Genomic DNA, 13,598 nt, shown 5'->3' with positions numbered 1-13,598 from the left:
TAAGCCTTGTGCAAATCCATGCACATCTCTACTTGCTTCTCCCTGGTACTGCAGGGTGCGATTACTTCTAGGGGTTACATATTCAATAGGATCAGAAGTGCCTATGACAACAGCTATAAGTGAGCAAAAACACAACAATGACTTATTACTAAAATAGCTATATAAACACTATTGAGCTAACAAAGTACTAGTTGTAGAAAACACAATGGTTTCATAGTACTAACAAGTTTCTTTAGGAAAACTACTTATTTCATAACAAAACTAATATATTGCTTTCATTATGAATGGTATTTAGTACCAATAAAATAGCACTAATATTATCAACTAGTAATGCAGGGATGTCATGTTACCATAGTATCATACAATATGGTACTAAACAAGGATATGGTCTAAAAAGTACTAACCTTTGTACTAAATAGTACTAAATATTACACTTTTCTTAATACTTAAGTGGCTTCTTTCTTAGGACTATTTTAGTACTAAAAATTAGATACCACAAACATAGAACTAATTATTACTTAGATCATAATAGCCGTAATACTAAAGAGGCTAATATTTGGAGGGAAGGCTCACCCCTCCCCCAAAGGGGATAATTTTCTTTAGTACTAACCTTCATCATTCAAAGCAAATACTACTAGCATACTAGTACTAATGACTCCTAAGACACTAGTAGTAACACAAGTTCCAACCTAAAATTGAGAAGTACAAAAAGAGTGGCCAACATGATTGCATGGGAGTGGTCACATCTGCAAACTAAAAAGCTCATACTAAAAGAGTAGTTGAATGCAAAGTGCAAGAAACTATACCAAAAGAGTTGTAGTTGTTGGGGGTAAAGGTGCATGTGCCTATGCCGCCCTATATTTACTTCACACATTCTAACCACACATATGTACACTACAGGTGGTGGGCGCCCATTATTGTCACTTTATTATTTATTCCTTCAATGACTATTGAGTAAGAGAAGTCAATCACACATTGTGACTATTAGAGTTCCCACTATCTCTGTTTCTTGCTCATCTGCCATAGCTCTTGCTTTGACATGTGTACTTCCACTCAAGCTCTCTCTTTTAATTGGTATTAGAGCTTCAAGGAGCTTCTTCATCCTCTGCTTCAGCTTGGATTCAAAGCTTCAACTCAAGGTTTTATGGCAACCATTATTTCTTTCTCCCGAGATGAGATACTTATTGAGTCTTTCCTTCTCCTGAGTTGTTCTAGCTTGCTATCGGCTTGTTGAGGAGCTTCCCAAGTCTTAGTTAAGCCTTATTGAGTGCTTATTGAGATGAGGAGCAACCATTCTATCTATTTTGAGTGGATACATAGCATGCTGTAGAAGTCGTGGATAGCTATGGCAACTTGACAGCATTGTCATATTTTGTCCATAACTTTTGGATAAGGTATCAAATTCAAGCATTATGTAGCCAAAAACGAAGAGCATGATGAGAGCTACAAATTTGGGTACTCATAGAGTTGATTCTATATAGTTTTATGTTCTTTGTTTCACATAAAACATATCAGTTTTAGTTTGGACAGCAAACAATAAATTCCATAATGCATATTTGATGCTTTGGGGATGCTATTTTGGTTCTTATATGGTATGATTATGCTTTTGGGATGTTACTTGGACTATTTAGCACTTGATTAGCTCAATTTGTAGAGGTTTATTGCTATCATAACAGTTTGGACAGCAAGCATAGAACAGTGACCTTCATGCTTTGAATGCCTAGCGTACCTACAGGGTATTTCGGATATGCTATGTCTACTATGATGTCTAGCATTGATGTATGAACCCAAATATGGTTATGACATGTTTCTTTGGCACTTGGATTTGAGCTATGTTTGATGTACTTGGGCTTTAATCAATTTCTTTGAGCTTTTATGCTTACTTAGAGATATTGAAGCTTCATTTGACACTTATGCTCTCAAATGTATTTGTGATGCACTTGGGCTTTCCGGATGCTTTGATGTATATGTCTTGAGATTTTCTTTCTCACTTTACATTTTGAATTTGCTTCAGTGGTGGGAGATGCTTGTACTTACTTGGTAAAGCTTGGTTTTTTGAGATAGTGGGACTCTTGGTTCATGTCTATGCTCTCTAGTATGCTAATGGACACAATTATCTCCAATAGTGTGCTCATTTGATTTTGTATACTTTGGACATTGATACTTACTTTTGTTAGAAGTTTCTTAATGATGTGTATGCTTATGGGATGTATGATTTACTAATACTTTGAGTTCATGTGATAGTCTTCAATACTGGTGATCTATCCTTACTCACTACTAGTTGCATTCTTTGTATCTTGCTTGCTACTCGAATATCCTTGGCAATGGGAGCTTATTTTCTTGGGTATTTGCCCATAGTTGGATTGATATATACTGTTGTCCTTATTTCAACATTGCTATAATTACAATTTTTAGCATTGTTTTAAAGAGCACACATTGTACTTCGGTAGTCTGTTGCTTGTAGCTGGTGGATAACTTTATACTTTGGTCTTCCCTCCTGTTTTGCCTTTGTTTTGGCTGAGTTTTGGGGGCTGATTTGTAATCGTTTGTAGTACCACATTCTCTTGGATTTTGCGTTGATATATTGTCATTATGGCCAATTTTTTGAATGACAATGCTATTTTTTAATATTGAAAATCTTGATGGCACAAACTTCACCTATTGAAAGATGCAAATATGGCAGTGATTGGTTCAAAAGAAACAAGATAGGCCTTTGAACACCAAGAGTGTAAAGCTGGAAGGCATTGATCAAGATACTTGGGATGAGTTGGATGAGCTATGTAAATCCACTATTATATTGTCATTGCCAAAACAAATTTATTTCAATGTTGTGGCACCTGAGGATAATGCTTGCTAGTTATGGGAGAAGATATGTAATCTTTATGATAAAAAAAGTCATGCTTCATAGATGTAAGAGTTGAAACAACTCATGGACTTTCACATGAAGGAAGGGATTCATGTGTTCATGCATTTGAAGGAGTTTCACTCGATTTTCAGTCAATTGACTTCACATGGCATTGAGTTTAAGGATAGTCTTCCTCCCTTGTTCTTGCTTGTGATACTTCATGAGTCATGGGACACTTTTCGTACTTCCATATGTACTAATATGCTTAAGGATGGTTTGAAACTCCAAGATGTTGAGGATGCCTTACTCACAGAGGAGATAAATAGAAGGAATGTGGATGCAGCCCATACTTCTCATGTATTGACTGTTAGGGGCAAACATGATTATAAGAGCAGTAATGACTACATGGTAGAGACTCACAAACGTCTCAGTCTCGCAATGAGTCACATGGTCGTAAGGCCTCTCTTAGATGTCATCACTGTGGGAAGCAGGGTTATATTAGGCCACAATGCCATAAGATGTGCGATGATAAGTGCAAGGAGAAAGGCAAGGGCAAAGTGCATGATAAGTATGATTATTGTAACATTGTCCCTACTAAGTCTAGTGTAAAGATTGAAGAGATAGATGGCGATTACATCTTGGTAGCTTCTTCTCTTCATGCTAGTCGGTTGGTTAATGCCTCGTCCACTTTTTTTCAATGTTGGCTACTTGATTCAAGGGACTTCTTTTCATGTTACCTTGCATAAGGATTGGTTTCATTCCTATTGCAGCATGACAAGTTCTATGAGACTAGGAAATGACTTTGCATTGAATATTATTGGTATTTATGAGATTAGACTGCAATTTGCTTCATGCAGCACTTTTAATTCGCACAATGTACAATGTGTTCTGGCTTTGACCAACAACCTACTCTCTGTTGTGGATAGTTGGATGATATAGGGTATGATGTATATTTTGGTGATTCCACATGGAAGGGAATCTTGCATTTACTCGAGGTGCCAAGGTTGGCAGTCTCTATCCCTTGCTTGTATTTGGATCTATTGATCATATTTTGGTTGTGGCTAACATACCACATGTATCTTTATAGCATCATCACTTTGGACACATGTCCTTATAAGGAATGAAAATGCTTTCTCATTTGTAATATCTTCCGCTCCTTGACTACAAATGTTTTGATTCATGTTATCATTGTCTTTATGGCAAGCAAACACATAGTTCTCATAAGATGTCTAGTATGACATGCATGTGTGAGCCTCTGGCTCTTGTTCATTTTGATGTATATGATCCCATGCCCTGTAAATCACTAGGTGGCACGAAGTACTTTGTGACTTTCATTGATGATTATTCGCATAAGGTCTAGGCATATCCCATAAAGCAAAAATTGGATATATTGGCTACCTTTCAACGTTAGCTTGCTCTTGTTAAGAACCAATTTGGGTATAGACTGAAATACCTAAGGTCAGATAATGGGGGTGTGTATATCTCTAAAGTATTTGAGTAGTTATGCGATGAGCAGGATATTAAGCATCAATTGACTGCTCCTTATACCCCACCCCAAAATAGTATTATAGAACGTATGAATAGAACGATAAGAGAGAGTCCATAGTATGCTTAGCCAAGTGGCAAGCTTACCACAACATTTTTGGGATGAGACAGTTACTAGTGCCGTACACTTGATAAATAGATCCCCATGCACTACTATTGGTTGTTAGGTTGCAGAGGAGGCTGCAAAATCCATCATATGCTCATTTGCGTTGTCTTTGGATGTGAGGCTTAGCAACTGATGTTCCAGTGGCCCATGATTATGACAGGGCGTGCATACCCCACAGCTTGTTTTGTGACAATCTACTACAGATAGACGTCAGTCTAATCGATTTACACCCTCCATGGACTATGTTATGGTGAAAATGCTAGTGAGCCTCTTACCTATGATGATGAGGCCATACATAGAGGTGATAGGAACTCTTGGGAGAGGGCCAAGTAGTCAGAGTATAACTCATTGAAAAAAAATCATACATGGGATTTTGTTCCTTTGCCTAGTGGAAAGCATGCTTTGGCATGCAAGTGGGTATACAAGTTAAAGAGTACCCCTAGATATCCCAAGCCAGTATATAAGGCCAAATTAGTTGCAAAGGGCTTTAAGCAAGAGCATGGTGTTGACTTTGATGAGGTCTTATCTCCTATGGCCAAGATGATTGCCCTATGCTTAGTATTGGCTTTGTTGTGTGATTAGATATAGACCTTTATTGGATAGATGTAAAGATGGCTTTCTTACATGGGGATCTGCATGATGAGATTTATATGCAGTACTATAAGGGCTTTGAAGAAAAAGGCAAGGAACACCTAGTGTGCAAGTTGAGAAAGAGTCTTTATGGCCTTAAGCAACCATCTAGAGAATGGTACCACAAGTTTGATGCTTTCATGCATTCACAAGGATATACACATAGTGATATGGAACTGTGTCTCTACACGAAGAAGACTTGTGATGGCAACCTTATTATCTTTGTACTTTACGTGAATGATATGTTGATTGCTAGGAGAACTCATGATGAGATGGATACCTTGAAAAGTCAACTCAAGAAGAGCTTTGAGATGCATGCCTCACATAATCTTGGCTTGCGCATCACGTATGATCGCTCTAAGGGGCTCCTTTACTTCTCACAGAAGGAGGACATACGGAAGGAGGTATAATATCACTTCATTAGGGATGTGGTAGAGGACAAGTGTGTTGAGCTTGTGTCAATATCTCAACTAATGAGAATCCTGTAGATTTGCTTACTAAAAGTCTCTCAGTGGAACGTTTTGCCTTCCTTGGGCAAATGATGGGTGTAGGATGAGATGACATCTATTCCTCATTCTATTGTACTTAATGTGCATTTATACTTTGTCACTTTTCCTTATTCTCTCCTCACTAGAGGCACAATCGTCTTTAGGTGGGAGGTTGTTGGAGGTAAAGGCGCCTATACCTATGCCGCCCTATATTTACTTCACACATCATGACTGCACACCAGTATACTATAAGTAGCGGATACCCATCATTGACACTTTATTCTTTATTTTTTCAATGACTATTGAATAAGGAAAGACTAGTCACACATTTTGGCTGTTGAAGTTTCCACATACGGTACCTCTCTCTCTTGCTCTTTTCCTCCATCCACCATAGCTCTTGCTTTGCTCTTGCTTGTGCTTGTGTACTTCCACTCAGGCTCTACCTTTCAGCAACAACAATGAACATTGCCCAATTAGTATTTTAACTAGAGAGTATTAAAATTATATGAAAAGAGAACTAAATGTGAATTGTAAAAAATACATGAGACTGCAGTGAAAGAGTTACAAAATCAAATAGATACCTGTAGGGATTTTGAAACCCATTGCAAACGTCCAGTCAACTCATGCTTTCATTGCATGAATGGGCCACACACAATTTGGAATTGGAGAAGTGATGTGATGCACACGTGATATTTATGTGTGCAAGGCCTAAACACAACATCCAAAGCATCCAATTTGAAGCTCAAGCCACAAAACACACAACTACATAGAAAATGCACAAGAAGATCAACATATATATACTTGGTACAAAAGCATAAAGAACACTAACACCTATACCTAACACATATTACCGTGAAACGCCAAGGAGCAAGCTACTAAAGATTGCAAGATACTCAATTGGAGCAAGGTAAACTAGCCCCAACCCCTTAATACACAAAGACTCTGATATGCACACGATGTTCTGCAAAAGCCCATCACTCCTCGTTATCCGCTTTACAATTTTTTCACAAGTGTGTTTCATTGTCGTAGCTCTCCTCTAGCAACATCTAGCTTTTTCTACATGTCAAAGGCCTCTCTTTGCAACTCTTTAATAAGCACCCAACTTTGCAAATTTTGAATTTTGCTAAGGATCCATCAAAAGTGGCTGTGATTATGGCATACTTTTTCTCAGTATGTCTCCAACTTGGAGGCTTCCTTCTCTTTAACAAATGCGCAATTCAAGCCATCCACAATACACCCACATGTCGCCAATGCATGCTGCTACCTTTCAATTATTACATGTTTTTGGACAACTTGTTTTTTAGATATATCACTTGCTATCAAAGGATTCCGAGGCTATGTTTCCTCTATTTAGATGCATGTGCTATTGGAAGTGGATCCCCTCTGAAAGGAGACCTATGCTGAGCAAAATCATCCCAATCAACATCGATGTCTCCACAATCTGACATGGTGAATGCACAAGCCAAGACAATGCCAACTTCATTATTATCATGTCCGTTAGGTAAATCTTCTTGTATAGCCTTTGAAAGTCGTCACATGACCCCTTTTTCAAGCAACTGATGTGGTAGCCCTTGCGTGTTGTAGGATGTGATTGAGCCCCATGTTCTCATCCACTACTCCTGCGACTCTCGATGAGTCTCTGGCCTAGCTCGTAGGAAGAAATTCCACCCAAGCTTCACTCCTCCAGGAAAAACACAATGTGCAATCAAAGTCTTCTACTCCTTGACATTGCTCTTTTTCTTTCCCTAAGTTTTCATGGGCAATTTAATCACACCAAGGCTTCTTGTCATCTCAGAGTTCTTCACTACCTTCATCATCCTTGATGGTCAAGGCTACATGCACATAGCGACACAAAGAGAGAGGAAGAAAGAGATAGATTCACACACACGACATCAAGAGAGAGAGAGAGAGAGAGAGAGAGAGAGAGAGAGAGAGAGAGAGAGAGAGAGAGAGAGAGAGAGAGAGAGCTTCACACAAACACAATGACACACACACACACACACACACAAAACAAGAGTTTCACACACACCCACACAGAGATCGCAAAGTGACAACCTCATCAACAAGAGAGGGTTTCAAGAATTTGATTTCAAAAAAGCAAACACATTGTTACCGAAGCATGGGAGGTATACTATCTAGATGCAAATCTAGGGTGTCTACTCTAGAGTGGTTTTCTTGTAAGCTTCACTCTATCCATAATTTGTGCTAGTAGTAAAGGCACATATTCTCTCATGCTTGTTAAGTGGAAGCTACCTTTAGTACTAAGGATTTTTGCCAATAGTATATACATCGTAGCATGCTTTCACTCTACAAGCTAAGCCACAATCAATATAGACATTGATGGAAGATATGAAGAATTGTAGGCTCTCAAAATCAAAGGTGAGCACCTCCAAGACAACTTTGGTCTTTTTGGGACTAGACAAGCTTACTAGTTACTAAGTTGAGCTTTAAGCAAATTCAACATAAGCAACTCTTCCACTACCTTAGGTGTCCATTACGTGTCAAAGCGGCAATGTGACAAAGAACCCAATGAATGGAGCAAGAGGTCCAAAGCAAGGTTGAATGTTGGAAGGGGTGTCCACTTAGCTTTCAAGGTAAGTTGGTGATCAAAAGTAATGTTGGCTTCCATGATCACTTTCTTAGCTATGGTGCTAAATATTAACCAACATACATGAGTTAGCATAGAGAGTTTGCAACCTTGATATGGAATTAGCCAAAAGGTGAAAAGAGGATGATAAACCATAGCCTAGCCTTTGATCACTACCAACATTGGGAAAGGTGGTCAAGGATGTTGAGCCTTTGATCCGTGCTAGCATTGGGAAAGGTAGCCTAAAACTTCCTACGTTGATAATGAAGGCTAAGGCATTGACCTTCAACCTATTCAAAAGGTTGGAAGAAACTCAATCATGGGCAATATTGATGAGATCCTCACTTGCTACAGTGCACCTAAAAGGTGTCAATGTGCCAAATGTGCCTTGGAAGGACCCCCTCTATTTGGTCAACAAATCAAAATTAAAAATCACTAAGTTGTGCAACAACTGGCTAAAGCTTGGTAGTAGGTGCTTAAAGAAGCAACTCGCTTGGAGCCTAACACAAAATGGGGGAATCCTCACTCATGCAACTCATTTGGGCATGCAATCACACGTTTGAGCCACCAACCAAACCTAATAATGAAGAGACCAAACTAACAAAGAGACTAATTGAGAAGCGTATTATCCTATGGAGGGTGATATGTGGGACCAAAGAAACCTCACAATCATTGAAATTAACAAAATCAAGGAGCAATTCAATCTCACAAAACATGAGGTTCATCCACCTTGACAAGGTGAAACCCGATTGGCCTACATCCACACCCGTTAGGAATGCCAAAACAAGCAAATTCTTAATGGCACATAATGGGAAGCTACAGCGGTGATGTCAAGGGGTAAAGGGCTTCAGGAGCAAGAACTTGGACTGTGTTTTGCTCACATGGCAGATCAAAGAGGACATGGTTACAGTAAGAAGGGTCTAGATTGTCATGCCCTCAAAGAAATATTTTACCTTATGGTGGACATTGATGAATAATCTACCCACCAAGGAAAGACTCTGAAATTCAATGAAATGTCTGCCCCATTTTGTTGCTTTTGCTAGAGAGAGCTGGAATCAAACACTTACTCTAGGATTGCCCAACAGTGAAGAAGGTATGAAGACAAGTGCAATAGTGGTTAAGGTTGATTTTTTCTGAGAAATACAACTGCATGATAAATTTGTTTCGACCGTTAAATTATTTAACAATTTTTTTAACCTCTCTGATTTCTTTGATTTTCCTGAGAAGACTTAGTTACAAAATGTTTAAAGATATCCAGGCTATTAAGCACACTGCATGCCAAAATGACCAAACAAAGTCCTGCAAGAACACCCAATTCAAATTGTCAAGCCTTTCAATACATTGATTAAGGTGGTGCATTGTCTCAATGTGCTCACATGAGAGATTAATTACACGTTTTGTTAATATCTTCCTTGTGTTTATATGTATTCAAGTATTTATATGTATGTATGCAACTCCCATCTGATGATTGTACCACTAAGGCTTGCCAAAAAAGGAGCGATAAGACTGCATGAGCAAAGTTGAAGTCATTGCCCACTATACATCACTTCCTAATACATGATGTTTAACAAGACTTAACATCACTAATATTAGACTTCATATATTAAAACTGGCTTAAATGTTCTGTAAGGCTTGCCTGTTGCAAGTTGCAACAAAGGAATTGTGACAACTACACTGAATATGCTGCCATCAGATGCTATCATGACGAAGACATTATTATATCCCCACAATTTACCAGGGCTTTTAACAGAACCAGTGACTACCTGTATACATTTTACCATGTATATTCACAGCTTTTGCACAAAGACTACAGAACATACACACAGCTGCTCCTACCTATAGGAGCAGATCCTTTGGCTATTTCTTTTGCAAAGTAATATATGGCAGGTTAAACAACTGTTGGCTTCTTTAATCAGAACCATTTGATACAAGTCCATTTACTAATGCCCGTTGCCCACTGCTACGGGCCTATTTTGTAGACCAAGAGAGCAGAAATGACATACTGTATGCCAGTTCCCATGCTCTGGATATGACTACACAACTCACTAAGGGCTCTCTTCTTCTAGAGCTTTGAAGATGTCAGTCCTTGTTACAATACCTGAATCCAAGACAAAAAGATGCAAGATTTGGTACAAAGATATGGATTAAGCTCAAAGGAGAGTACATACTACTGCATGACACTAAGTTCTTGAACAGAAGATCTATTTTGAAGAACCAACTCACCTACAACTTGGTTTGCTTCATTTACAATAGGGATGCGATGTATCTTGTTCTTAAGCATCAAGATAGCAGCATCTGACAGACCACAGGTAAAGGGTCAGCATCTTGGAATGAAGGATCAAATATGGCAAGTAAATGTGTGTGCCAAAAGAACCTCACCATTTACAGTTTTGTCGGCAGATAAAGAAATAGGAGGTGAGCTCATCACCTCACCCACTGTTGATTGTAGCTGCAGGGAAGACATACAGGCAGGCTATTAGTTCAATTATAGAATTGGGAAGATATCTTATTAATGTGACAGCAGCCCTCTCTTTGATCAACTTGACTGACGCAACTTTTTAAAAAAGCAAACTCTCACATTGTGTAAACCTTCTTGTGCTCAAAGTTACGAAAGACCTTAAGATCTTCACTTGCCGAACGTAAATCTTGATAATGCAAGGACAATGGGCTGATGTATATACATGAAGGCACATTACAAAAAAAGGAGTACTAACCCCCTTTGAGGCTTTGGCTCTGTCCTTCTTGGAAAGCACTCCAATGCATTTCAAGTCCTTGTTCACCACTGGAATTCCCGAAATGCTCAGAAAGAAGTGATCAATCTCCTCAAGGCGTTGCTCAGGTGTCGCAGTGTATATTACTTTTGACATCACATCAGCCAGAAAGCTATGTGGCTGGGCCTGAGAAAGTACAGCAAAAAAACGTGATTCCAGTAAGATGGGCATTCCAAAAAGAAGTGTCTAAATGTAAGACAAACAATATGAAAGAGTCAATAGATCCGAATAGGGAGGACTTTTGCATAATCACCCCCAAGAAAAAAAAAATTTAACTTTGCTGATGGTTACCAAGCTCATAAATAATGAGATATACAGAAAAGATGACATATTAATGACCAGTTTTGCTCATGCACCTGGCTATCACAAAAAGCAGACTTTCAGATATGAAAATAAAGCATAACCTTATCCTCTACAATATTTTTCATTGTATTCACAAAACAAAACTCACTTTACAAGCCCCAAAGGTGATAGATAGCCTAGCGTTTAGCACTTGGGCTCATAATTGTGCAGTTGTGGGTTCAAGTCTTGCTGGGTCACCCAAGGAGGAGGATCCCAGTGCATTCAATCTCTGCTCTTCATTCGGCTTGCAAGGGGTCCTATCTGCAGATTACAAAAATGCCAGTGTGACTTTTGATCCCTCTCTTGGCTAATACTTGAATAAGACGTGCTCCCCCTTATGGCTGTTCAAGTGTGGGTTTTATCTCAAGGGGAGAAAAGAATCACTTTCGAAGGCCTTCCATTAAGGCTTGGAGTAGTTGGGCTAAAAATTTGACACTCGTGAGTGGCTCTCTCATGTAATTTGGAACATACGAATGGCTCTTTCATGTAATTTGACACTCATGACTGGCTCTTCAAACATTGTACTCATATGGCTGCCTCTTTAATATCAATGCCTCCTCCCTCAAATTTGACACACGTAAGTGGCTCTCTCATGTGCTGCCCGGCCCAAAACATCAAAGATCTTCAAACATTGCATTAGCACGGTTGTCTCTTTAATATCAATGCCTCCTCCCTTGGAGTTCTGTCAAACTTTCTGTATCATCTCTATTGTCAAAGGACAGGCTTTACATGTTGTATGCGGCATGCTTCTAACAAAGAAGCACCTGGGCATTGTCCACGGCACCTAAGCACACCTCTATTGAACCACTTACCACAGATTCTCATCGAATGGGGATGCACATACTTCCATTGAAAATACTTACTATCTTATCGTTTCCTACTGCCTGAAGTACCATACGGCTAGCTTGTGTCTCAAATCTTTCTAGTATATTGCTCTAGAGCTCCTGCAGTGGATTCATAGTAACACGCTCGTGCTAGTGTGCCAATGACACTGGCCATCCTACAGATGGTCTCACAGAAAAGAGGATGATGTAGGACACCATTAGCAACGCAGTAGACTGCAGGATCATGAGTGCCATAGATAAGCCCAACCAACAACTGCACACAAATGGCTGACGGAAATTGAATGATCAAATCCCTCTAGAATGTGGCGCGAAGAAGCACTTAACAAGTCACATAAACCCTAGCAAAACCCACCATTGCCAAAGAGACTCCATGATTCACCAGACTAGAACTGCAGAAGAATAGGATAATAGAAAAGAGCCTATTCTTAGTGAATCCAGCACGGATCACGACAAGATTAAGAATAGTTTTGAAATGATCTCCCACGCAAGAATCAATGTCTCACAATATCACGAATTGTCGACCGAAGACTGAGTTCAGATCTCACCTCCTCCTTGAATAGAACAGGCTCATAGTGCTTGCAGAGATCCTCGAAATTCAGGATGGAGAAGTTCTCGGGCCACTCGCCTGACAGGATCTCGCCCTCGATCGCGTCCTGGAGTGTGGTCGCGCTGGCTGCGGAGGGGCCAGCAGCTTGGGAATTGCCCTCGGCGGAGGCACGCACAGAGAGGAAGGGAGCACGAGGCCGATCGAGGGGAGAGTAAGATAGAGAGAGACCAAAAGGAGAGGCCGCAGGGGCCCTGGGCAACAGAGAGAGGCAGGAACAGGGGAGAAGGGAGCCAGAGGAAGGGAGGCAGAAAGCAAGAGCCATGGAGAAGAAGGAAGGAAGGAAGGAAGGTCCGATTATTATTATGGGTCGTCACTAAAAGGGTAAGGAGGAGAGAGATCGGGGATCATATAGATGGGGAGTCCATCGCCATGGCCACTGAGAGAGTCCCCAGGAAGAAAAGGAAGGCAGGCAGAGAGAGAGAGAGAGAGAGAGAGAGAGAAACCAGGTGCTCCAACATTGTTCCATTTGTTTTATCAGTCAGGCTCAAAACCCCTGTAGGACCCCAAGCCTGCCTACATGGTTAAGCCCACGTGGGACTCCAAGTACCATGTCCCTATCAATATCCATCTAGTCATTGGGACTGTGGGACTATGGCGGATGAGGTGTGGCAGTTCACGCCATTATCCAACCTCTTGTGGGCTCCCGGATTAAGGTCCCTTGGGCAGATATCCATCCAGTCCTTAGGAGTGTGGGACTCTCGGTAAGTTGTGGAAGTTCACTCCATTATACAACTTCTTGTGGGCTCCCCGATGAGGTGTGGAAGTTCACCCCATTATCCAACCTTTTGTGGGCTCCTAGATTAAGGCCCCTTGCAAATGTGGCATGCATCTG

The 13,598-nt window shown here is 40.2% G+C and overlaps 1 protein-coding gene across 1 annotated transcript; it reads right to left on the bottom strand.

Moving 5' to 3' along the window:
• Positions 1 to 9,969: 9,969 nt before the first annotated feature.
• On the bottom strand, positions 9,970 to 13,208 carry LOC148027602 (uncharacterized). Its single transcript, XM_087689316.1, has 5 exons — positions 12,705 to 13,208; positions 10,916 to 11,098; positions 10,581 to 10,650; positions 10,425 to 10,496; positions 9,970 to 10,299 (listed from the first exon to the last, which is right to left on the bottom strand). Exons 1-5 carry the CDS (start codon positions 13,026 to 13,028, stop codon positions 10,247 to 10,249), a joined length of 702 nt encoding a protein of 233 aa, XP_087545442.1. The 5' UTR covers positions 13,029 to 13,208; the 3' UTR covers positions 9,970 to 10,246.
• Between the last annotated feature and the right edge of the window lie 390 nt (positions 13,209 to 13,598).

The sequence above is a fragment of the Lygodium microphyllum genome, chromosome 12 (genome assembly GCF_053477565.2).
Source record: "Lygodium microphyllum isolate KBCC chromosome 12, Lygodium_microphyllum_v1.1.10, whole genome shotgun sequence".
NCBI lineage: Eukaryota > Viridiplantae > Streptophyta > Polypodiopsida > Schizaeales > Lygodiaceae > Lygodium > Lygodium microphyllum.
Note: the sequence above shows the minus strand (reverse complement) of the source record. Positions and strands in the feature narration are given on the sequence as shown.

Excerpts from the sequence above, each read along its gene's own strand:
- LOC148027602 (XM_087689316.1), bottom strand. The coding sequence starts at position 13,028 with ATGGCTCTTGCTTTCTGCCTCCCTTCCTCTGGCTCCCTTCTCCCCTGT. Across the intron at positions 11,099-12,704 it reads CTGTTCTATTCAAGGAGGAG|GCCCAGCCACATAGCTTTCT; the intron begins GTGAGATCTGAA and ends GTACTTTCTCAG. Across the intron at positions 10,651-10,915 it reads GAGCCAAAGCCTCAAAGGGG|CTACAATCAACAGTGGGTGA; the intron begins GTTAGTACTCCT and ends TCTTCCCTGCAG.